The 25,838-nt window shown below is 41.7% G+C and overlaps 1 protein-coding gene and 2 long non-coding RNA genes across 7 annotated transcripts in view; 2 read left to right on the forward strand and 1 right to left on the reverse strand.

The window, feature by feature from the left end:
• The window catches only part of DPP4 (dipeptidyl peptidase 4), an 84,910-nt gene extending 70,808 nt beyond the window's left edge, over nucleotides 1-14,102 (reverse strand). For 2 of the 5 annotated variants that reach the window (XM_074363782.1, XM_074363781.1), the window contains exons 1-2: nucleotides 3,167-3,439; nucleotides 2,555-2,642 (exon numbers count right to left, since the gene is read on the reverse strand). In XM_074363782.1, the coding sequence (XP_074219883.1) occupies nucleotides 2,555-2,642; nucleotides 3,167-3,172 (94 nt within the window). In that variant the 5' untranslated portion in view covers nucleotides 3,173-3,439. Of the gene's footprint in view, nucleotides 1-2,554; nucleotides 2,643-3,166; nucleotides 3,440-14,065 lie in introns of those variants that run through there. The other 3 variants (XM_074363786.1, XM_074363784.1, XM_074363783.1) reach the window with 2 other exon arrangements.
• LOC141577705 (uncharacterized) lies at nucleotides 2,562-6,072 on the forward strand. The gene is made up of 2 exons (XR_012507002.1): nucleotides 2,562-2,700; nucleotides 3,961-6,072. It is a non-coding gene; the product is annotated as an uncharacterized LOC141577705 (long non-coding RNA).
• On the forward strand, nucleotides 14,093-25,101 carry LOC123613207 (uncharacterized). Its single transcript, XR_006720552.2, has 3 exons — nucleotides 14,093-17,208; nucleotides 19,454-19,568; nucleotides 24,055-25,101. It is a non-coding gene; the product is annotated as an uncharacterized LOC123613207 (long non-coding RNA).
• The last annotated feature ends 737 nt before the right edge of the window (nucleotides 25,102-25,838 follow it).

A 25,838-nucleotide genomic window follows, 5' to 3' on the forward strand; every position in this document is an offset into this window, starting at 1 on the left:
CTTTGTAAAAACACTGCCCCTCACTGCAGCACAGCCCAGGAATGGTATTGCTGATTTAGTAAAAATGCTGCATTCCTGAGCTATCATCTCTGCCCCTTAAGACAAGGCAGGAGTTGAAACAAGATAATGTCCCCTTTCTTTCAAATATACACACATGCCAATTAAGAAATATGAGAGGAGAATTAACTTGAGTGTGTAAGTGTAAAGAAAGCACACAATGAAACCACGTCTCCACCCAGTACCCCAAAAGGCATTGTTAACCACTCTACCCCCTGACTTCCTGTTTCCAATTACGAAAGTCTAATCACTCAAATTTCTGATTGGCTCTAAGCCACCAAATTCTGTTCTGCACCATCAGTCTCCTGGGACACTTCCCTTGCTTTCCAGCCTGCCCTGCCCCACTTCAACCTCCCTTCCCACTGTCATGTCCACCAGTTCAGGCATGCTAGAACTCTCCATCGTCTATAGGTGAAGGTCTGGCTGCCCACCCTCCTCTCTTGCTAGGAGTCCTCCAATGATCCCAGATAGAGAATGTGATCTAGTGTCTCATGGATGACTCACAAGCCATTCACGTTTTCTGGAAAACCTTATCTCTAGGAACTGATATTAACTATTCAGGCCTCCTCATAAAAGAATACTCCTGTGAGAAGTCTTCCCAGTTTTTCCCAGAAGTGATCCTTCAAACACTCAGGGAAGTTGGCTCAAGCTTCTCTTAAGTTACTGTACTGAATCCTAATAATAGGAGACACGTGAACATCTCTGGAAGTCCCCTTCTAGAGAACGTTCTTGAAATCTTTGTTCAATTTTCATTTGGCAAAGAGATGAGGTATGGATGGTTTAAGGAAAATGGTAAGACAGCCCCTCCCCAGTTTGTATGCCCCACTCAGCAAGACAAAATCCTTGTAGTTAACTTAACCAAACCCCATGGAATGTAGCCCTAGGACCCAGGTCCCTAGGCCATTTCACTGCCATCTTAAGTGCTTATCAAAGTTTAGGATTCCTTCCAACTTTCCTAAAGGGGAATTCTGATACCCATCCTTCCAGTGATGATTGTCTCAGCAATACTTTAGAGATGAACGGCTCTCCAGGTTACTTTGTTTGCAAATCTGTTTCCCACTAGACTATAAACTTCCTAAGGTCAGGAATCTTTATATTTATAAAAATTCAACCTTTGGATTTGCAGCAACTAGCATAGTTCCTAAAACATAATTCAGGCCATGTGAATATTTCCTGATTGTATGGGTAACCCCGTTCTTTTCCCACAAGAAGGCTTTGTGTGTGTGTGGTTATTTAAATATACAAAATACCACTTTATACAAACAGTTATCTTTCAACAGTTCACAACAAAGAGTCAGAAATAAGTGGACAGATGCCTGCCATTGAATAGTCTACAATGATGGTAACCATTGCTTTCTTCAGTAACCAAAAGTCATTATCAATAGGTCAACACGCTCGGTTATTTAACCTTTGGCATCTTTGCCCTGGCCCTGCAATTGCCGGCCAAAGCCAAACATGGCTTTTGATAGTTCTACAAACTAATTCTGAACTGTCATCTTGAAATCTGGATAAGACTCCTAAGTATTTAAGCACTGTCTACACATTTCCTGGTTGACTAGGCCATCAGAGAGACCGCTTCAGTGACTAGACTGCATAATACAGAAATGAAAGTAACTATTTAAAAGGAAAGTGGGGCCAGAGGAGACAAACTAGTTAGTCTCATTTGTTTGCATCCAGTAGTGTGTATTCCATTATACAAATGTTTACTATTCAGGGCAAGGACTAAACTGAAACAGTGAGACAAGTTAAAAGAAACCAAGATGGCTTTAAATGAAAGAATCCACTAAACATCACTGCTCCCACGGGCTCTGAATATTACCATGGACACCAGCTTTATGATTTAACTCAGAAATACTTACTTTTATAAGTGGTTCAAATAGTTAATTTCCTGCATCCCAACTCTGAACTGATGGATTTCCATCATCCCTGAAGGAAAACAGCCTGAGTTCTCCGTCCGTTATCTTCTCTCAAAACTGTGTTTGGGTGCTTTTTTTTAATATATGTATTTAAATATATTAAAACATTTTTATAATATTTATAAACATTTTATAATATAGTTTTATATATTACTTATTTTCCCCCTCCCTTTATAACATTCTTATTGTTGTTTGGGATCTTTCAACACTGACTCTTTTCCTTTGAAGATCACAACCAAAAAAGCTTTTTTTTTTCTTTAATTTAAATTCAAAAAGTAGTAAATTTAGATTTATTAAAAAGAAATCTTAAGACTTCTCCTTATTTTCAGGAAGTATGTATTTGCCATACGTAAAACGTGGCGGGTGCAAGACTCTCACAACCTAAACCCTGGAGACCAATAATCGAATCTAGCGGCCACACCAGAATCAGCACCCACGCCAGCGAAGCCCCCGCTGCGACCTAGCCTGATACACTGGTCCCACCCAGTCTCCAGCAAAATTCCTAGTTCTCCTCGGTGTGGTAAATAGAACCTGATCCTGGTCTTCATCTGTCTCATCTTTTTCAAATGTTTCAAACTTACTGCCTTTGTTGAGCAGAACCACGGGCACGGTGATGACGGTGACGAGCGCAGCTATCCCCAGCAGTCCCAGGAGCACCTTCCACGGTGTCTGCAAGCCGGTCAGATCACGTCCGGTTAGAGCCAGACATTTGGCCCCCGAGTCTCGGGTAAGAGGGTCGGGGCCTGGGCTGCAGGCGAGGCAGCGAGCTTTGCGGATCGGCGCGCGTTGGAAGAGGGGCACACTGGGCTGGGAGGGTTTGCAGCGCGCCAGTCGGAGGCTGCAAGAGCGGTTTCCCTTGAACTTTTGGCCTCTGGCACTTTGGTGTTTGCTTCTCTACGCCTGCACGTCAGAAGCCAAGTGAGGGTTCGGGTGTGCGTTTTGCGGGTGACTCCCCGGGTCCTCCAAGGCTCGGCGCCTGGGTTCTAGCAGAAACCCCGAGGGTCGGAGAGCGAGGGGACAGCCTTAGGGCGTCCCTTCATCTGTCAGAGGGTGGCCCCGGAGCTTCCGCGTAACGAGAGCCCTTGGTTTCATTCCGTGAGTTTGGGGGGAAATCTGGGGAGAGTTTGGTGAAGAGGCACTCACCCGTGGGACCGGAAGGTGGGGTGAGGGGGAGAGGCGCGCTTCTCACTCACCTTCATGGTCGGCCTCTCCTCGGAACTGAGCTTTCAGAGCGGGGGCGCAGGCACAAGTCAGGCGAGCCGCCGAGACGCGCGTGCAGCCCCGCGGCTCCCGGCGCGCAGTCACTCCGCGCTCCCAAGTTTCGGTCCCGAGTTAAACATTACAGAGCGCCGAGCCGGCTGGGTATAAAGGGCCGCGAACGGGCTGCGGGCGAAGGCGCGCCGGGCCCCGGGCACTGGCATCTTGGCCGGGGGGCGCCCGAGAGGCGCCTCCCCACGGCCGCGCGGGCCGTCGGGCGACCGCCGGGCGCGCAGGGTGCGGGGCCCCGGGGACGCGCGCGCGAGGGGTGTGAGCGCCCGAGCTTGGAGGGAGCCGGCATCCGACGCGGTGACCCGAGGCTGCAGACCTGGAGACCGTGGTCCGCCTTAACTGAAAGGGGACCTTGGCGCTCAGCCCCTGGACAGGGAAGGGGACAGAGCCCAGAGAGGGCACGGGGCTCTGCAGACTCACAGCTCACTGTTGGAAGGTAGAAGTAAAACCCAGGCTTCTGTCCTTTGCCAGTGAATGGTAGGTTGGGGAGTTACGAAGTGTTTAAACTTCTGCAAGGCCAAGAGAGAGAAAAAGTGATTGTTCACGTGTGGATGGCATTTAGAGGCTAAGTGTCTGGATTCATTCTCAGCAGGGAATTTCCAGCTCGTCTTGTAAGCGTACCTTCTCATCAAGATGCCAAAAATAATAACACTAACATTTATGTGGAATTTACTTTTTCCCAGGAGCTGCTCTAAGCATTTATGTGTTTATTTTACAGGGACTAGAGACTCTGGGGACAGAGAGTTTAAAGTCACCTCGCCAAGTCAAGGCAGCTAGGAAGTCATGGAGCCTGAATTCAGAGTTCGTGTTCTTAATGGACTGCTCATCTTTCAGTTTTGCAAAGAGGATGTGGAGGAAAGAAAAAGGTCAAGTGTGGCTTCTTTTCCCCCCAGCTCCCCAAGATGCCCTGTAGGTTCCTTCCGTCCTTCCTTCCTTCCTTCCTTCCTCCCTGCATGCTCCTATTCATTTCACCCATTCCACAGTATTTGAGTGGCTACAAACTGCCAGACTCTCATCCAGATGCTGGAGATAGAGAAGACAAGAGAGGTGACGTTGTGCACTTGGCCCTTTCAGTCTGAAATACGCAGGTGAACATTTGCAGTTATGGCCCTTCTATGTTTACTTCTTCTCAAGGATAAGTACTCTTACCCCCTAAAAGGCCTCTTCAGCTTGTTCCCTCAGCGGTAAAACAAAGCCTCTCTGACCATAGTTAAAGGCAAAAGATTAAAAATGCAAAATCCTACAGGATATTGACATATGACTATGACTAAATTCCAGTTTCCATCCTTTGTCTCCAATCCAGACTTTGTTTCTGAACTCAGGGATCTTTCTGCCTCTGGCTACTAGTTGCGTATGACATACACTTACCCACCTCCAGAGATTCAAACTGCACTCTTCATCCTTTCCACCAGCCTCACCCTACCCTTCTCTGATCAACTCTGTCTTCATTAAAAGTGTCACTATTCACCAATTACAAAAACTAAAGACTTCAGTCATCTCAGTATTGTTTTCCACTCTCTTGCTCTATTCAATTGGCCACCAATTCTCCTCAATTTTGCCTTTACAAGTATTTCTCAAATCCATCCCCTCCTCCCTCTCCCAAATGCTGTGAGTCAATACTGTTATTGCAGCCTGCAAGCTGGAGCTTTGAAGAGAGGCCATCCAACAAGGGCTACAGGGGATGGTGTCATATTGGGGGCTCAGTGTTGGCCTCTGCTCTCATCAGTTTGCACACTCAGCAGTGGAGGAGGGAAGTCCTTACAGTTGAGCACACACTTAACCTCCATACCTGCACCGTGTCACTATACTTTCAGCAAGCCCTGGGGAAGCTGGGGGGGAAGTTGGCAGATCACCTTGTTCTCTGGAATATAGTCTATGAAACACAGATACCTTCACACCCTGCCCACTTTGAGAGATTCTTTCCTAAATCTCCTGCACCCTGACCTCTTTGTCACCAGTCTTTCAATCTTGTTTTTTTCAAGTCCCTAAGGAACCAGCTGGCTAACATATTAGCCACCACCTATGAGTCAGTGTAGATCTTGTATCGGGCCATCTCTTTTTCCTTGCAAAATGGAAAACAGATGTACTACTCAAAGTTCTGGCTGTCAGGAAGGTTTCTCTTTGTACTACATTTCAGAGCATCCATTGAGAGGGCTGATATAGCAGCCGTCCACTTATGACTGGCGCCAGCTTACTTTGCATAAGGCTGGCTCTTCCCTCCATTGCCTGGTTGTGGGGAACTGCCGTGAAGCTATAGGTGTGTGCTGAGGGAGAGACACTGAAGCAGTGGGAATGTGGGAGTCTAAGTTCTCTCCTCATGTGCTATTCTTATGCCTTCTGGACCACTTGTGCACATCTGCTATGTCTTGTAAGTACTGTTTTCACTTAATTGTAGGATATTGCTGAACATACCCAACTTTATCATTTGGTGGATCAGGTGGTCCCCAGTTCATTATTGCAGCTCAGGTTACGTAGTTAGAGGTTGAATTGTGTCCCCTCCAAAAAAGCTATGTTGGAGTCCCAATCCCCAGTGTTTCAGAAGGTGACCTTATCTGGAGGTAGAGTCTTTGTAGAAGTCATCAGGTTAAAAAGAAGTCATTAGGGTGGGATCTAATCTAATCTGAGTGGTGTCCTTATAAAAAGAAAATCTGAAAACAGAGGCAGGTGATGCACACAGACAGGAAGAAGATGATCATCTACAAGCCAAGCAGAGAGACCTGGAACAGATCCTTCCCTCAAAGTCTCAGAAGGAACCAACCCTGCTGATCGAATGACTTTGGACTTCTAGCCTCTAGAACTATCAGACAGTAAATTTCTGTCGTTTAAACCATCCAGTCTATGGTACTTTGTTATGGTGGCCCCAGCAAACTAATGTACTAGGTGTTCCATGATCATGCTTTCAGTCTCTACCATGGCCTTATAGAAAGAGAGGAGCTGATTTTCATATAGTGAATAGTCATTGACTGTTGTAGCCAGCATCTAAGATGCACCCCAAAGGTTTGGGGTACTTTACTGTACATCAATAGATAACTAGTAAACTGGCAAAGGGCATGACCTTGTTCTGAAAACCTTATGCATATCCTCTATGATTCTCCTTCGGGGCTTGCCAGGGGCTTTGGCTGCCACAGACACTTCTAATAACTACCATCAGCCAGGTCACTGAGATCCATGCATCAGGGCAGTTTGCACTGTAGCCTAGACCTAGGGAGCCCTCTCTTGCTCCAGGTTCCATTCAAAACAGACAGCCTTAGATGCCACTGAGCAAATGGGTTGGAGAAGCACACCCAACTGTGGTATATGCTGTCTCCAAAATCCAGAAAGATCTAGCAAACATTGTTCCTCTTTGTGGTGGGTGTACAAGGTGTAAGGACTTATTTTTCTTTCTTTTCTTAAATTGAAGTCTAGTCAGTTGGAATGTATTATGTACAGCATAATGTCCCAGTCATACATATATATATATATATATATATATATATATATATATATATATATATATACACACATACATATATTTGATGTCATGTTCTTTTTCATTAAAGGTTATTACAAGATACTGAATATAGTTCTCTGTGCTATACAGAAGAAATTTGGTTTTTATCTATTTTTATATATAGTAGTTAACATTTGCAAATTTCAAATTCCCAAATTTATCCTTTCCCACCCCGTTTCCCTCCGGTAACCATAAGATTGTTTACTATGTATGTGAGTCTGTTTCTGTTTTATAGATGAGTTCATTACTATCTTATTTTTCATTTTAGGGGGGGATACCATAATATGCTCTAGACTGCTGAATCCCCTGAAATTTTGCAAAATTCTTCATAGGATTTAACCTCTACTCTTTGGTCACATCTGTCTTACTAAAGCATACAAGGAACTTGCTACTTACTGTTCTCAAGGTCCAATTAGCCTAAGGTCACCAGTGTGATGCTCTGTGGGATTTCAGGATGATCAAGGTCCCAGGAGACTATGTTATGACAGAGCAAGAGAGTTGACATAGCCCTGAAGTAAGATGGTAAAAATACACTGCTGACCACTCCAGGTGAAGGCAAACTCTTTTGGATGGTCCTTATTAATTAGATTCAAGAAAAAAAAGTATTTTTCAGGTTAACAGCCCAAGACACTAGGGCTATATTGTTTGATCCAGTAAAGTTATCACAGTGGAAATGGCAGCTAATACTGATCCATACTTATTTTCCATTATCCTTCTTTTGCACAGACTGAACAGGGAGGTTAACTGAGTAGAGGATAAGGAACTAGCATTCCTGCATCTTTCAGGTCCTTATATAGTGACACCAATGTGTGTACTTGCCCAGTATTACTTTTGCACCATCACTGACCATATGAATGTGGAAGGACAATTCAAGGCGCTTCCACTTGGCCTTTTCTATCATCATTTCTCTCCATGGGTCAGGGGATTAATGAGCCAAGGAATGCAGGTGGAAAAAGCAAAGAAATAAATTCTCCCTTGGAATCTCTAGAAGAAATGCAGCTCTGATGACATCTTGACTGTAGCCCCTTAGAACCTATTTCAGAATTCTGACCTCTAGAACGGTAAGACAATACATTTGTGTTGTTTCAGGCTGCTAGGTTGCAGTAATTTGTTACAGTAGTAATGGGAAACCAATATACCACCAGACCACGGTGGTGTTTTAATTCCATACAAATTAATATAAACCTGGGGCCAAGATTTAATAACTCCTGGGAAGTCTGGGTGTATCCCTTTCCACAGGGCATTTCCAAACACATGTATGTCATGTGTCCTTCTGAGGAAGATTCGGGAGAATATTTAAGAAATGTACTGCTGCAGGATTACAGGTGCTGACCTCCATTTCAAACAAGGCCTTGTGGGTCTATGAACTAGTTTGAATCTGGAAACTTGATGAAAAGTCATGAATTTTTACTATGACAAATTAAGTGAAATTTCTGCCCCAGACCTAGAATTTTTCTGATTGCTGAAATCAAGTCATAGTTTAGAATGCTGCCTATATACTGCGTTCTTAAGTACCCCATGGTAAATGAACCCCCACCATTGCAGGTTAAACATTTTGATTACCACGTTATGCCTGTAGCCTTTTATGGTAATGGCCTCTTTTTAGAACCTGAGTCTTGGAAGTGGGGTCACCTAAAGTGAAAATGCAGGCAATGTCAGATTGCCACAGATAAAAAGCAGAAAGAATAAACACTATTGTCTCTTTCTCCCAGTTCTCTTCAATATCTTGCTGGTGCTTCCCATGGGCTGAACCCAACTAAAGGCAGAGGGCAAAGGAGCCTGGATTACAGAGGATATTATCTGCAGAGGCTAGCTTCCGAAGACACTAGGCAGGGAAGATGAGGGTGAAGGATGGACAGGAGGGCCCAAATGAAAAATAACCAAATAAACAGCCCAACAATATTACAGTACATGTTACTTGCTAAATTGTCTCCTCATAAAGATTAGAAATGTTCCATTTATTCTTTTATCTTTCTCTTTCATCTTTCTCTCTCCAGTGCCTAGTAAAATGCCTGGAACACATCAGTAGTCAATAAATGTTGGTTGAGTAAATGAAAAAATTTAGTCAAATGAAGAAAAAGATAATATCAGATCTTCCTCTGCATCTGTGGCAGCTGGAACCAGAGGTGTGGAGCAAAATGAGATCTCACATGTGGAAAGAATGGAGAGAGGGAGGGTGGCAGGGCTGGGGAGTGGTGAGGGAGCTGAACAGATTTTACTCCTTGCCCTCTGCCCTGCAAGATAAGTAAAGGAAGTCCAAAGGCATTTATTCTTTTGCTCAGTGAACACCTGCCCTCCACCTAATCGGGGAACTCTGCCCCCATCTTTGTGGGGATGACTTTTCGAGCATGTCCTTTGGAGTCTAGGTCCAAAGTCACTTCTTCAGGTTACTTTCAACAATAACCCCATCTGTTTCTGTCCAATTGTCTGCTTTCCCTGCCAACCATAGTTCAGAAGATTACTCTGCTCGTGTTCCAGGTAGAACCTATTTACAACAAAATCAATTTCTACCGAGGGATACATAGATGAGATACAGATAGCTAGCTGGATAGTCCCATGGATTTAGGTGTATGGGAAGAAGACATTTCAATCTGAATAAAATGACTACACATGAAGGCCGACTGAGAAAGCTGGAGCTCTTTAGGGAATATCTGTTAGCTGCATTTCACCAGGGTATAGGGTATCCTAGAGAGGAAGGAAATAAAGGTCAGTCCTGGACATATTCTTTAGTCTTAAATTCAATATACAGTATGTACCAGGGAGCCACTGAAAGTTTTTGCCAGGGAAGGGAAGACAATCAAACTTGAACTTCAGACATAAGAATCAGGCAACAGCATAGGCTGGAAAATTGAGAAATGGAAGAACTAGAGATGGGATGAGAATCATGAAGCCGATGCTGCAAAATTAATTGGGCAGGGGCTTCTTTGTGTGGAGCCTGTCATAAAAGAATTTAAAGCATTTAGATATATATTTGTTAACATACGATTCTCTAAAAGCTGTTTCCCAGCTGTGGTTTGGGGTGTTTTCCTCGCCCCAATTATCAGTAATATCAAATAAGGAACTCCCCTTACCCTCAGTACTCGGTAAAGGTCTCGCGCTCCCTATTAGAACAGACATCAGCCAGAGAGAGAGGAGACGTTTGAGCTCGTCTTTGATTGGTGTCCTTTGGCTGTTCTGTGGATTGTTTTTTTTTTTTTTAATTTGAATGATTTACTTATATTAGTCTCTGACTTAAGAAATAATTATATGACTTTATGAGAAAATGTATTTAAGATTCTTGGAGCCAGATTCTCAGAAAGTGGCTGTGGCTATGATGACATCTCCTTTTTGTGTTTCCCAAGCTGTAAACTTGTGGTAGATGTGATGGTTGGTGGTGGTGTATGTATACAAAGCTGAGAGAGTGGAGGGCAGGGGAGGCTGGGCAGTGGTTGTTCTGATTTAAGGAAAAAGCAAGGGCCAGTAGAACATGGCTAAGGGCCCCAGACTAAACTGAGGATCTGATTTGCTGGGGGAGGGAGCACCGATTCTCTTTGAGTAGTAGATCACATAATCAGAAAGTCATGTGTAAGACAGCCTCCTGATTGGTTGTGTGATGTTTTATTAAGAACAGTAATAAAAGGGGGGAAAAAAAGCGTTCATGCTTGTTATTGGACTAGAGTAAAAAATAAGTGTCACTTTTTAAAACTGTGGTAAAATATACATAATATACAATTTTCCATCTTAACCATTTTTAAGTGCGCAGCCATTTCTTTTTTTATCCAGAGCAGTCCAGCGTTTTTAATATAGTTTTGGGGGATTAAACATACAGCCTAAAATTATTCATTAGGACTCCTTTTTCTTGACAAGATGGTGGAGCAAAACTTGACTACTCTCATTGTATACTTTTTGGACTAGCTTCTGTTTTCTGCTGCTTGAGTTTCTCTTCCTGAAGGTGATACAGGATGGAAAAGAATGACTACATCGGAACTGGATCTCTTCAGTGATACCACATGGGGGTCTTTGCTCTGCTATATGCAGAGATCTTTTATTCTAGTGACAGTCCTCGTGCTTTGAGAGAAGGGACAGTAACTGTAGTATCACAAGCCAAAACTAAATCAACTGGGAAGAAGTTTGAAAAACCAGAAGTTACAAGGCAAGTGCAGCCCAGGATGGGTGGTCAGATGCTAGTCAGTTCCCCGGCTGTAAAGCGTAGTTTTAGGTAGAAGTATTTCCCTAGGCTCAGCAGCATGTTTCTCCAACTTTTTATTTCCTTATTCTCTATTCCTTCCACTTTTACTTTAGATAAGTTTTTCCTAAACAACCCCCCATGAAACTTGAGTACCATAGATATACTGTATGTCTGTTTCTGTATTGTATGTTCTGTATCAATCTGTGCTTCCTACATCAGAAGAGTAATTTTTTTTGGCCCCCAAGAACCACTCTCTAGGGGGCGACATTGCCCACAAGGAGAATGCATGCTTTACAGCTACACTGGGTCCATCCAACGTGAACAAGGCAACTCCTCAGGCTCTACAGACCATTATTACTCTTTTAGAGCACTGCTTCCAGCATATGATAGAATTACTGAGTTCACTCTGGGAACACTAACCTGAAGTCTTAATGTTGAGAGACAATGTGCAAACAGACATGGCCAGACCATGTGTGACAACTGGATTCTGACTCACAGCCTCTACAGCAATCTGCCCAAGGTGGTCAGGACTTGGTCAATGACTGCCAGCCTCCCTACGTTTGCCCTTGCTTCCAACTCAGGACCAACTCCAAAAAGACTAATGTGCTCCCGATCCATTATTGTAAATGTTCACTTTTGGTTAGCCTGCCTCCTGTTTTCCAAGGCCAATCATCTCCAATCTGAGCATCCTAGAGGCCCCCACCTTCTTTTCACTATAAAGCACACCTACTCCTCTGTCTGCCTTTGAGTCCAGATACCAAGTTATGGTGGCCGCCTTCCTTGCCATATCAAGATCTGAGAATACGTAGCTTTTGCTTGTTCTCATGCAGGTGGTCTCTGTTTATTTCCATACTATAGAGCGAAGATGCAGCCATGGAAGACTACATGTTTAAAAAGACACCGTAGATAATAATTCTCTCATTTCTCCATTTCAGGGTTTCAGTAGCATGCATGGCTCATCCACTGGGCTCTGTTTTCTTCAACCACCCCAAAGGTTGTCATAACATAATTTATATTGTCCTTTATCAGCCACACTATGTAAATAATTCAAGTGATGTGTCACTTTTTGGCCATTTGACTACTGCAGTCATAATATTCAAAGATGGTTGGAAATGCAGGCAGGTGCCAAGAGACTTAGATAACATATTCAATAGGAGTCTTATGTGTATAAAGACACTGTTACTGAGTTTCTTGAACACTTCACATGACTTTGACTTTAACATGGCCCAGAAAAATGCTCTGCTCAAATGACTGCTTCTGGAGGACTTTACTACAAATGTTTGTCTCCTTAGAGTTAAGACTTTCTGTCACATCCCCCAGCGCATTAGCATTCATACGTCGGCAGATAAACTAAAAAAGATTTCAGAAGTAACTGAAAGATGAATTTTGAATTTGATTAGAACATTGATTCTAAATCAGGTCATGTGGTTATAAGTAACAATGCAAAGACCACTTTTGGACAGAAACTAGGAGATGGCTATGAATACTGAGAAAAAAACTGAATTAGAGGCTCCTCAATGGGTAACTCAGGATTCTGTCTTCTTCTAACGGAAGACCAAAATATTTCAATATGCCAAATCCATGATGTAAAATGCAATATATATTTTAGATTTTTAAAAAATATTTTGAGTGTGGCTAATTGTTAATTTGCATTTAGCTTTAATTCAATCAAGGTTCATACTTACTGAGATACTACTTTGCCAGGCAGTGTACTGGGAACATCGTGGTGACAAGTCAGGTCCAATACAGGGATCACAGTGTTTGCAAACAAGTTTATAATTGCTAATCCAGCCCAGCTTGCTAGCAAAACCCAAGATCAAACGTCAGAGATGAGTAGGCAGTAATGCTTTACAAGCCTGGGGAGGAGATTAGACTTCTCAGAGGCTGTATGAATGCCCTGGGCTGTGGACCTGATATTCAGAGTTTGGTAGCTGGTCCACTTGGCTCCTTCCTGTCGGTGCCCTTCTGTCTGTTTCCCTCTGAGCTCTTGCTGTCTCTTTTTCATTGTATCCTCCGTGCCATGTATCCCTTTCAGGAATATCTCTTTCAGTGCCCTCAGGCGAAGGCCCCACCTCCACGCCCCTCCCTCCTCTCAAATTCCACCTTTTCTCTGAACAGCCTTGCTTGCAGGTTGGCAGGATTCACGTACGCATTTTATCAGGACTTTTGGGGTCAGAAGCCTCTCCTGATCCTTAAATTTGTGCCAGATCGACCCTGCACATACCTCTGTCACTCCCCTGACCACTGATGACATACACATTATTATTCTAAGGCATGTTAAGGAAAATTTAAACATAAAAAACGTTCTCTGCCCTTTGGCCTCCTCTCTCCCATCTGCTGTGCATTGTGTGTCTGCCTCGTGCATCAACCCAACCTCCCCGTCGGCAGAAATACCTGCTCAACCATAAAGAGCAGCAGTCTCTTAGCATCAACAAGGTAACTCCTTAGAAGGTAACTTTCCTTCTTAATCTTTTTTTTTTATTTCTCTTTTTAAAAAATTTTTTTTATTGATTTATAATCATTTTACAATGTTGTGTCAACCTTCTTAATCTTGTAAAAGGCCATGATGACCCATTTCCCACTACTCACCTTGTACTTTCAAATCAGGATTGTGCAAACTACGTCATCTAATGGACAGCCCTCTGTCTCAAAAACATATAGGACTGTGCTTTGACCTCTGAAGGGTGAAACAGTTCTTAGAACTTTCTGACAGGTTATTTCAGGTTATAATCCTCAATTTGACTGGAATAAAATTTTTTATTTCTTTCTTAGATCGACTGATTAATTTTTTCATCGACACCGTGCTATATTGAAATGATCTCTTGACTCTCTGCCTCTCTCACCCTGCTTTGACTGTGGCAGACATGTTTTATTAATATTTGTATTTCCAAAAGCTACAGCAGTGCTGAGCTGGGGTGAACGCAGTCATGCAGGAAAGCTATGAACACAGACACAACGATTTTCTCCAGCCAGTCAACATACCACCTGGAAGGTAGCGTGGAGACGAGAAAAGAGCAAAGATTGCGAAGTCAGACAAGCCTGGGTCTGCCATTCAATTACTATATGCCCGTGGGTCCTCTTTTTAAGCTACTTCACAGAGTTGTGGAGAGTTAATAAGATAATAAGTGAGTAATCTTGGCTACTCCCCGCAGCTTTCAGTTTTACCTGTATGCTGATGTTTCTCCATATACGTCTTTAGTTGAGATCTCTTTGCTGGATTCTGAGCCTCCTGGATGCCTTGGCCTGGATGACTCAGAGGTCTATCAAATGCAATTTAGCCAATAGTAAGTTAATTATTAATTATTGCTGGTCCTACCCCCACTCACCCCCAAACCCTATCCACAAAGTTCAATCCTTTCCCTCGTGTTCAATCTCTACCACAGTGAGAGGTGTCACCGCCACATTGCCCAGCCAGAAACCCAGGAGTCCTCCTTGAAGTCTACTCACTCCTTGCCCCATACGTCGGCCTCACTAGGTTCAGATCTAGGTTCAGATCACCCTACCAGCCTCCTCTGACTGGCCACTTGTCTTGTCATTTCCCTCCAGGGAAGCCTCTGTGTAAAATTAGGGGCTGCTCCTGCTGCAGGATGAAGTCTAAATTCCCTCACATGGTCTGAGCCCTGTTTAACCTTCCTTCTCACCGCTCGTCCCCAACGTCTCACCTACAACCAGAGACTTGCATTTCTAAGCCTTGCTGTTCTCTCCTTTGCTTTCAGACCTTCAGACACGGTGCTCTCTTTGCCTGGTGTTCCATCCTCCTTGTTTTTCCGTCTGGTTAAGTCTCAGTCAACCTTCCAGACTTCAGTGCTGTTTCCTCTAGGCAGCCTTGCCCACCACCTGTCCAAGGGCTTTGCCTCCAGGCTCCCAGGCAGCCTTGTGCCTCACTTCTTTGTAACAAAACACTTGTTACTCTGTAATGTAATTCTCTTAGGTAATAATGGCTATGGACTCTATGTTATGTGCTGGACATTCTTTTAAGCTCTTTGTTTGTATTAGCTCATTTAATCTTCACGTCCTGTGCAATAGGTACTATTATCATCCTCACTTTGCAGATGAGGAAATAGAAGCAGAGAGAAGTAAATATCCCTCCCAGTATTACACACCCAGCATTTGAACCCAAGAGGTCTGACTCCAGAATCCATATAATTATGCCCTATGCATTTTTGTATCCAATAATCTGAAAGGATTTTATCTCTGTTGTTCACTGACGTACTCCCAGGGCTTAGAATAAAGTTTAGCGAGTAATAGCTGCTCTTAAAGTGTTTATAGACTCAGTGAATGAGTAAATGCTCATTCATTTCTGTTTCTTTCTTCTGAAGTGCCAGAGCCTGGGTTTTAGTCTGTGTCTTCCCAGCACTAGCCTGGTACCTGGCATGTAATTCAACCTGGTAAGCTTGGCTCTGCATAGGTTCACTGCCCTCTGAGTTCCAAGTGATTCCACTTCTCCTCTGTACTTTTTTCTTGAGGCCTCACATCCACCCTGCCACGCCATAGCACACTTTGCTGCAAGTCAGTTTTCAGTGTGTAGGAAAAAAAATCTTGTTAGCTGCTGCTTGACAGCTGGAAAAACAGAGCTATACCAGAGCCAAACAATTTTGTGTCTCAGGGAAGCAGGGAGGAGAGGCTCCTGCCTCGTGTGGGTGTCTGGGTGGAGGGCTAAATCACTGAGTTCTTCGAATTCCTTGGAAAATGATGACTCAAAGGAATATTACACAACATGGAGGAATAGGAGAGAATACACAGACATAAAAATGACTTAAATGTTGAAAAATATGATCCTCAAGGCTAAAAATAGTTGCGATCAAATTTGGGGAGAAAAAGCTGGGGTCAGACTTGCAGTGCCCTGAGGGACTGCGTGTGGACGGGCTCCAATCTGAAGGCTGTCAAGCAGATGTTCCCAGGCCTCTCCAAGTGGAGGAGTGTGCGACAGGCCTAGACTGACCTCCGAGAGGCGGAGACAAGGGAACCAGGACAACTTTGCTGGGGAAACGACAGCCTGAGCTTCTGCAAAACATTATAAAAGAATATCTTCAAGTTCTACACGAACCCCCTCACCCTCCGCTCCAGAGGGGAGGGAGGTGACAAATGATGGCATTTCCTGTGTAGTAGATGTATTTTGCATTTTTCCCCCCTCAATGAGCACTTTAAAATTCCAATAGATTTTTTAAGTGCCTTGCAGAATTTCTCTAGAAACTGAAAACTTTGGGTGGGGCGGAGGTGGGGAGCAGGTCAGACTTTCGTGTTCGTGCCAACACAAAAACCAAACAGCTCTCATGTGCCAATTTCTGGCTTATTTGGTAGCTACCATCTGAGACACAAGTGAGAGGGTAAGTGCTTTCTCAGGCTGTGCCTCATTGTCTTTTCTGAGCAGCACTTTGCAAGCTGTACTGTAAGGATTAAAGAGATACAGAAAATAATAACACACTTATGAAAGGGCACAAGGCAGGCTCCACAAATGGGAGTGGGTTTATCATTAGGGTCATTTTTTGCTAGCTTTATTTTCTTATTTTCCAACTGAGATTTCAGAGGTATTGCCTCCCCATGAGCAAGACTGACTACAGTAGATCCCAAAGTCAGAAGAGCTTATGATTAGAGTGAAAGCACTGAATTGGTTTCCCAGATGGGCTCCCTGGCTAAAAAGGGCTTGTGACAAGCAAGCGTCCTGAAATAATTAATGCCCCAAGGGAGGAGGGGAATGTATGAGGAGACGTATTCTCTCTCGTTCGGGTATGGTTCATTTTCTCTGCCCAGGAAGAAGGTACACCCTTTATGGGCAGGGGCCGTATCTTCTAATTTGTATTTATAACCTTTCTTTCTCTTTCTCAGAGTTTCCAGGAAAAAGAAGGCACATATGGATAAACCAAATCCAGACATCCAAGATACTTGTATTGCTAAACATGTGTAGAGTTTCATACAAATATAATTCACAAAATTATATTTGGCAAGAATTTGATATGTTGTCAAGAGTTTCTTTCTATCCAGTGATTTTGTGCAACATCTGGTTTACTACACATAGTGGCCAATACAGCAACTCTCGGGCCTGCAGAGATCTCCAGCTGGCAGATGGAATCTCCTTCCTGGATCTCAGAGGTTCAGGGATGCGGCGTGTCTGCCGCTCCGCTCCTGGTGTCCTGCTGTTCTGTTCCAGACCTTACAGCTGCTTTGAGAGAGGAGTGGCCAAGGCATTCTCACTTTTGAAAGGAGAGAGATGAAACAACCTGGACAAACCAGGTTCTCTGATTAAAGTCCTTGCTTTTCCAAGAAGTGCCTTTGTTTTTTCCTACACTACTCTACTGAAGGCCTTGCAGGTAGACTGTTTTCAGTGGCTTTCTCCTCTCTATTGTTTTGAAGGGCTCCTATTAGTTAGAGGTCATTTATGTTTGGCCATTGCCCTTTGAAGTTCCAGTCAAACAGAATTTACTGTAAAACAAGTTAGTCTTTATTATTTTAGTGAAAAATCATAAACTCAACTCAGACACACACAGAATCAAATTTCCGGACCTCTTATCTATCCAGTTTTCCCTGTGGGGAGCTGATTCTTATGGGTGAGTGAACTACTTTTAGCAAGTGGTTAATGAGCTGTACACTATACAGATATTACTTCCTTTAAGTGTTCACTCATTGATTGGCTGGCCATCGCTGCTTCCTCTTGATAATGAAAAGGGCTAAGAAAACATATATGGAAAGATTAGATTTGAATCATACGAAATTACTTCAGAAAAGTTCAAAGACTGTTTTAAATAAGCTGCAAAATAGGCACATGATACCATATTCCGTACTATAATAAACAAGTAATGACGAAAGAAGGTACAATTATGTTATTTTATACCCAGTAATTAAATATAAACCTTATAATTATAAAAATATATTAGTTTACTATAAACCCTGAAGTCAACATTTTGAGAAACGACTGTTGTGCTCTTTGAGTCAGAGACGAAAGGTGTTGAAAAGGTTTGGGAAATCTTCCTTTATCTCACAAAAGACTATGCAATTTGAAAAAATGCTTTTTTTAAAAAACTACTCTGTACCTGAATACAAAGTGCTGACACATAATATTTGTCAAATATGATTGATAATAATTTTAATGAACTGTTACAATGAGAATTTCAAGAATTATATGAAACATTTTGGGGTTGAAAAAGTCCTGACTAGCGTTCAAAAGTGACCCTCTCCTTTATGCTTTGGTCCCAGTACGGTGAGAATTCGAGACTCTGAATTATGCAAAAGAGCTAATGCTCTTTATCAATTTGCATGCATCGAATAGACAGTCTTAACAAAGGGGAGTATCTGATTCGTGGTCCAGCATAAACATAAGGAGGAACCTAACAGGGTCTCTGATCATGGAGTAAATCTTTTCATGTGGACAGCAAGAAAATGTTTCAAAACCATAGAATGACTGCATCTTCACTGGAGAGGAAGGAATTGCTTCCCTTCTGTTATAGGAAGTTAAAGACTTCTATCCCTACCAAAGATAAACACCTTAAAATGCTTGAGTCTTTCATTATTAGAGATTTTTCCCTCTGGAGGCTGTAGTTTACGAGTTTTAAAGGAAGAGTTATACTTTAGAGCTCATGAGAAGTCTCCACTCTTATCAACAGGGAGTGTTCATTTATAACAGTTTCCCTTGGAATTCCATGTGATGGAATTAGACTAGTATTAATTGTTTTGGTGCTTTCCTCTCAATTTTCCTGAGAAACTTAACAGACCTTCACGGACAGCCCACAAGGTGCTCTCTCTCTCTCACCTCCAGTCCCCGGACTCCAGCCTTCCCACTTCCCTGTCCCCGGAACCACTTCAGAGCACAGGCCACCACCACTTCTCATTGTGGCCCCTTGACCCCAGGCTCCTTGTATTTCTCATACCCCTCCCTCCCACCCCCGACTCCTCCATCCGTTCTGTAAACTCTGCTTAGGGAGATTGTCCTCAAATGAAGAGTGGTCCTATCATTTTCAATTGTTTGAACATTGTTTATAAATTCCTTTGTAACATCACCTCCTTGCCCCTCCATTCCTGCCACCTTCTCCGTGTGGCCCTTTTCCTCATTCCAGGTCTTTTGTCATTCAGGTCCCTTTTCTGGGAACTCTCCCTCCAGCAGCATCCCCCATTTCCTGCACCTGGGTAATCCCTGCTAGCTTAAGTCTCTGCTTAGATGCTACTTTCTCCAAGTTGTTTTCCCAGATCCCCCAAAATCTGAATCCCCCTCACATGTCTGTTTCCCTCTCCCTGTAGCAGCGACTACACTAGGTTACCGTTGCCTTTTTGCTTTTCTGAACCCTCCAAAGTTTGCTAGCTCCTTGAGGGCGGGACCCCTTGTCTGTCTTGTTCATCATTGTATTCCCAGGACCTAGCACAGTATGTGGCTCAAAGTAGACACTGAATGTGTGCTTGCTGAGTGAATGAATGAAGACAGACAGACAGATGAATCAGTGTAGAGATAAAAGATGTCTACTTCATGGGATTCTTCTTGTAAGTAAGTAACAAAATAAGAGACATTAAACATGTCTTATAACAGGCACTTGGTAATGTTGGTTTCCTTTTTCTCCCAACATACAGCTTTGCTTCCACTTAGCATAAATGTGTGTTCACCCTTCCAGTGGACTCCACATGCTCCTCCCGCATGTATATGATCACAAGTTTATGCAATTGAAAAAATCACATTGAGAAGAGGGTAAGCAAGTTTATATTTATTAAAAAAACAATATTCATAAATATAATACAATAAAAGGATGTGTATATATTGAGAATTTATAAATATTTAAAGCACTGGATGTCAAGTATCCTATCCTACTATATAGGATAAGTAAATTTAAAATTATATTTTAATGGGTAGAGCTCAGTTTCATGTTGTGGGGCTCAAATTATAGCCTGCTATTAACTTTTTTGTACATTATTTTAAATATTGTTTGTAACTGAATCAACTCCTGAAGTTTAAAATTTTAAATGTAAATTTTAAAATACAATAGAATTGTATTTTTATACTTGGTAATAATGACATAAATTTTAGATCAAAATTTTTCTCTAAATAAGAATAGAAATTATTCATTTTACTTGACTGTGTAATGCTTTAAGAGATATACAAAGAAAAGATGTAAGAACTCCTTTATTGCTATTATTTTTCCAATGAAAGCATGTACTCTAAACTAGTTCATAATAGAATGTGCTGAGATAGCCTTATTTGCACAAAATTTACAACCCAAGGGATAGTTTTGTATGTTTTTCTTTGCTGGCTGGACTGTGGCCGATCGTGGCCAAGTGTTTGGATGCTGTTGGTTTGGCTCTTAAATGAAACTGGATCCTGACAACAAAGTTCAAGAATTATTGTCGGCTTTTCTGCATAACTCAGACGCATCCACAAAGGCATATGTACTATTGCCCTGGCAGACATATATACACAAGTACAGTATAACACCTTCATCCTCCATGCTTGGCAAGTTAATGTGGATGTTCATTTTTATAGCCGCTAACTTATTAGCTGTGGATTACGTTGTCACTCTGTGTGTTACATTTCCAAGCATAAGAAGTGTGAGTGAGTTCTAAGACATGTGAAATGAAGGATCAACTAGCAAAAGCTGGTCTTGAAGGCATCAGAGAGTAAGGATAAAGACTTCATCACGCGGTTCCTAGAGCTTGCCAATTCCTTGATTGACAGCTCTCTGTATGGCAAGTCTTGAGGGATTGGGTATTTAAATCTTAATTACAAAAAAGTGTTATAGAATACTAAAAATCATTCAAGGAAACTGGAAGGCTTCTAATGTAGCATTTCTCTATTAATCTCTTATACAGAATAAATTTGATTGACAAGATCCATACAAATAGTGTAAAGGAATTTAGGAAATCAGTACAAAACTGAAGGGAAAATTTTAAACTGTTTGCCATAAATGTGTCCTATTTTATAAATGAAAATTGCCCCCACAATCTTATACACAAAAATGTAACAGATTAAAATGAGCTTTATTATATAAGATACAATCTCTAATGGCTTAAAAGAACTGAAATCCTAGTAACAAGATTCCAACAAACAAAAATACAACACAAATAGCTGCTTTGCTTAGGAAAAAAAAATCACAAGAACTTATTTTTAGGGGGAAAAAAGGATTCTAAAAGACAGAAATAAAACAACTGTAGAGAAAAAGATTTTAAATAAAAATTGAGGGGCATACAAGAAAGCTCTTGGTCTTCTCATCTATGGCATTCCCTTATTAACTTATTAATTCAATAAACACTAATTAAGAGATTACTCTGGTCCAAATTCTTTGCCAAGCGAAGAGAATATGGAGATAATAATGGCAGGGTCAGAGTCCAGTGGAAAAGCACTCATGAAAACATGTCATAGCAATAGAATGTCATTCAAGTATAAATACAAAGCCTGCTGTCTTCAGTTCCCTTGCCCCACATTCAGTCTCTACCTTGCACTTTTCCCTGAGGAGGCTAGTCTGAATGGACTGTATCCATGGGTGCCTTTGCCTTTGGTGTCTGGCTGGGTTCAGTCAATGGAGACCCCTGCAGCAGATTGAGAAAGGGATAAGTATGAGTGTGGTATTGAATCCCCCACTCCTTCCACCTGGCTGCCTGCATCTGTTGACCAGTCACAGCTCCTTTCAAGAAATATCCTCAAATTCTTCTTTTGACTGTGCCGTCTGTTTCTGGCCAGGCCCAGACTGATACACTGTGGGAACACCAAGGAGAGAATCCTTTGGGGAATCCAGAAAGACTTCACAGAGGAAGTGGCACTTGAGCTGGGTCTTTAAGGAAGAGTAGGAGTTCCTGAAGTGATGGGGAGAAATTCAAGGAGGCTAGAACATAGGGCAAATGGATAAAGGGAAGAAAGAAGTCAAGATGATTTTGGGGTGAATTGTGAAGGACCTTGTGTTTCCTATAGAAGTGTTTGGACTTAACCCCAAGGCAGCAGGCAATAGGTTATTTTGGTGAGTTATCAAGTAGAAGGTAGCTGATAACTGTATACAGCAGTGTTTCTCAGATCTGCTTATTACATGCATCTTTTTAATGGAAATATTTTTGAGGACTTTTCAGGGTGAACTTACATATTTTTATTATACTATGCATCCTATATGTATCAGCTTTAACTAGCTATATATAAATTCTCTTTGCTTATTATTTTTATACAACGAAAGAACCAAAATTGATCTGTATAATAAAGTAAAACAAAACCATATGAATTCTAAAATTCAAATGAACATTAATTTAACATGAAGGATTATGTTTTACTAAAATAAATTCATGAAAAAATTGAATTTACTTAATTATAATGGAATTCAACAAGTCTAGACTCCCTTAAGTTTTAAGGTAATTCAATTCTTTTACCTCTTTCTGTTGCTGAAACTATTATGCATCTTCCATCTATAAAATATACTGTGAAGTCATTTGACCTTCATTTAATATACGGTTCCCTCAAAACTTAGCTGTGTAAACAGCCCTTTTATTATGCTAATAGAGTCTGTGAGTCAGAGATTCAGACCAAGGACAATGGGAATGGCTTTTGGATAATCTGGGGCTCAGCTAAGAAGACTCAAAGGCTGGAGGTAACCCAACATCTTCACTCTGGTAATTGATGCTAACTCTTGGCTGGGACCCTAGCTGGGGCAGTGGACTGGAGCTTCAACACCTGCCTTTCCAGGCAGCCTCAAATTCCGCATAGCATGGAAACCTCAGGGTAGTCAGCTTTCTTACATAGCCACTCCGAGCTCCCAAGGGTCCCAGTTCACAAAGCAAAGCTTGTCTCCCATTTCCTGCCCTAACGTCAGAAGTCACACAAGGTCATTTCCACTAGATTCTATTGGTTACAGTGAGGCCATATGTTCACCCAGATTCAGGGGTAGGGAGCATGGACCCCTGGTCTTAATGGGAAGAGTATCAAAGAATTTTTCAGCCCCTTTTGAAAACTCCCACAGACTATGATAATAATACAAAAACAAACATGGGACACTAAAAAAGAATCTTTTTTTGTTGTTTTTATGGTGTTCATCTGAATAATCCAGAATATGCTTATTTGCAGAATAATAACTAAGATTTTTTCCCCCTTAGGCTCTAAAATTAGCACTTAAGTTCCAAATCTGAGAATGAATGGGTGACAAATATCTCTCATTTTGGAGGGCTTACTGTTAGGCATTAGATACACCATCCAGAACTAAAGAAGCGGCCAGACACATTTGTTTTCTCCTTTCTCGTGGAAAACAGAGGGCCACAAGTCACCCCTCTGGAGGAACATATAGCACTTGTTACTCTGCCACCATGTTGCATGCTCAGCATGGCCAAGGCGGCACTCTCCATCTGGACATCGACCTGTCTACCTTACCCGCCAGTTGCAGACTACCCATCCTGGACAAAGTGCCAATATTGAGCACCATTCACATTTTCAAATAGGAAATATTAATATTAGATTTGTTATGGGGAAAATGCCTTTTAGATTTTTTATAATTTCAATTGTTAGGAACATTTGATTAGTTGCAAAAAAAGGATTTAACTTTTCTGATATGTTTCGGTGAATTAAGTTTTTGTTGATGTCAAATCCCAAGAATGTGAAGAGACAATCGTTTAGAAATCTTATTGAGGGCTGAGGAGGAGTGAGGAAGAATAGGCGGTGACTGCTAATGAGTATGGGGTTTCTCTGTGGGGGGATGAAAATGTCCTAAAATCAGATTGTGGTTATGGCTGCTCAGTTCGTTGATACATTAAAAGCCATTGATTTGCACAATTTAAAAGCTAACTTACATGGCATGTGAATTCTATCTCAATAAAGATGTTATTCAGGCGTAATGAATCTACGAGGTTAGAAGTCAGGATAATGATTTTCCTGCTATGGGTGTTGTTGTCTAAGAGGAGGCATAAGTTGGGCTCTGATGTTGGTTTTTTATCTGGCTGCTGGCAACGTGGATGTTACACTCTATGAAAATGTATCAGGCACTTATGGTTTGTGTGCTCTTCTGTATGTATACTATATTCAATAAATTTTACTTTTAAAAACACACACACAAAAAAGCCAGAATGCTATATGCAGTAAGAGGCTATGGGGTAGATCATTGGGGAGAGGAGATGAAAGTTGTGGACATTCTAGTAAATATTAGTAAATGTTTAGCAAATGGCTTCCCAAAAGAAAAAAAATAGAACTGATTTGTAGTTTTTGCCTGTTTCTATAGTGTGAATTCTCCCATCATGGCTGGTTTCAAGTTACCAGTAGAGTAACAACCAACTCACAGAATTTCTGAAAAATGAACAATTGACCGGTAGGAGCTGGCTTTATTATGGATAAAGGTATTGGAATAAGCTGAGCTGGATCAGACCTCCCATACCCAGAACCAAATGGTGATGTGCGCCCTCCAACAAGAACACACTGTGCCCCGAAGTGAACTTGCACCGTGCCCCACCAAAGAGACATCAAGTGGATTCCTGCCACGCTGAGGGAGTGGATATGCAACCAGTATAGCCAGGAGAGAACCACAATAGCACCCTTGGGTGGGACCCAGTCATCTCTTTCCATAACTCCTCTTTCCCCACCCACCCAGACTTCCCAGAGAGGAGGAGATGATCAAAGAAAGGTGTGGACCACAACTGTTGTGCCCTACGGGTTTCAGGCCATGGGTCAAGCAGCATGAGCTAGGAGAGGTGGGTGGTGGTGGTGCTCTATGAGAACGAAGTTTAGCTGGATCAAAATGGACTGGACTGGAAATAATCTGTAAGTAACTGAAAAGGAGGGTTTGTCTTAGTACAAATGAATGTGGCATTTGGAGAAAAAAACACAAAACAATTTCTGATATAAACTCCTACCAAGTTCAAACTGATAAATCAATTGTGCTCATTATTAAATTAATTTGAAGTTTATCATTGAAATAAAAACCAAAAAAAAAAAAATTAACCTTCTATATAACTCACAGAAATATATTCTACAAATAGACTGAAATGAGAAGATGAATTAAAAAAATCGTTAAATATCAGAATTCAAAGTTGAAGATTTGATCTAAGGATGTATTAGATGGGAACTTTGACGGAGACTGGGGCCACATTTAAGAGGCGAAGTTACCTGATTGGGTAGCCAGTTTTATATGGTGGGCAAAACATAAAGGTGTCAAGATTGATTCCTATTTCCCAAATTGGAAAGCTAAATATAGTTTCATGGTTTTGGAATTCAGAGTTTTTAAAATTGGCATGAATTTAGAAGACATTATTTTACATGTATGTTGAAATTGGAAGAGTCCTCTCTGAATAATAAACTAAGATGATGAATACGTCTCATAGTGTTAACATTTATTAAGATTCATGCTAATAACATTGTTTTGCTTGTTTTAGAGCTTCATATAAATGGTATCATATTCAGTTTGGTCTTCTGGGACTTAATTATGCCACTCATTATGTTTCTAAGATTTATCCATGCTCAGTTGTGTGTGTCTGTAGTTCATTCATTTCTATAGATGAGTATTTTCTGGGGTGAATATATCATAGTTCATTGATCCATCTTTTGTTTGATGGGTATCTGTGTTATTTTCAGTTTTGCATCATAATTAAGTGTGCTATTGTGCACATTTCCTGGCACACGTATCAGGAATACGATGAGGAAGAAGACAGGGTATTCAAAATGTTTTATTTCTTAAGTTGTGGTGAACTTTTATTTTATTAACATGATTCATAATTTACGTATATATTATGTATATTCTGTTGCATGCATTTTGCAAATGCAAATATTACATTTTAAAAGAATAAAATAGGACTATGGAGAAAAATAAGTGGAAGGAAGGATATAGGGAATGTGGGTTTAGAGAGGAAAGGGGTTCAACTTTAAATAGGGAGGTCAGAGGAGGCTCACTGGAAGGTGCCGTTTGGGCAAGACCTGAGGGAAGGTGACGAAGTGGCCTTGGGGAGATGGGAGGAGTGCTCAAATACAGACGTCATATAAAAAAGTGAAAAGGAAGACTAACTGCTAGTGAGA

This window comes from Camelus bactrianus, chromosome 5 (genome assembly GCF_048773025.1).
Source record: "Camelus bactrianus isolate YW-2024 breed Bactrian camel chromosome 5, ASM4877302v1, whole genome shotgun sequence".
NCBI classification, from domain to species: Eukaryota; Metazoa; Chordata; class Mammalia; order Artiodactyla; family Camelidae; genus Camelus; species Camelus bactrianus.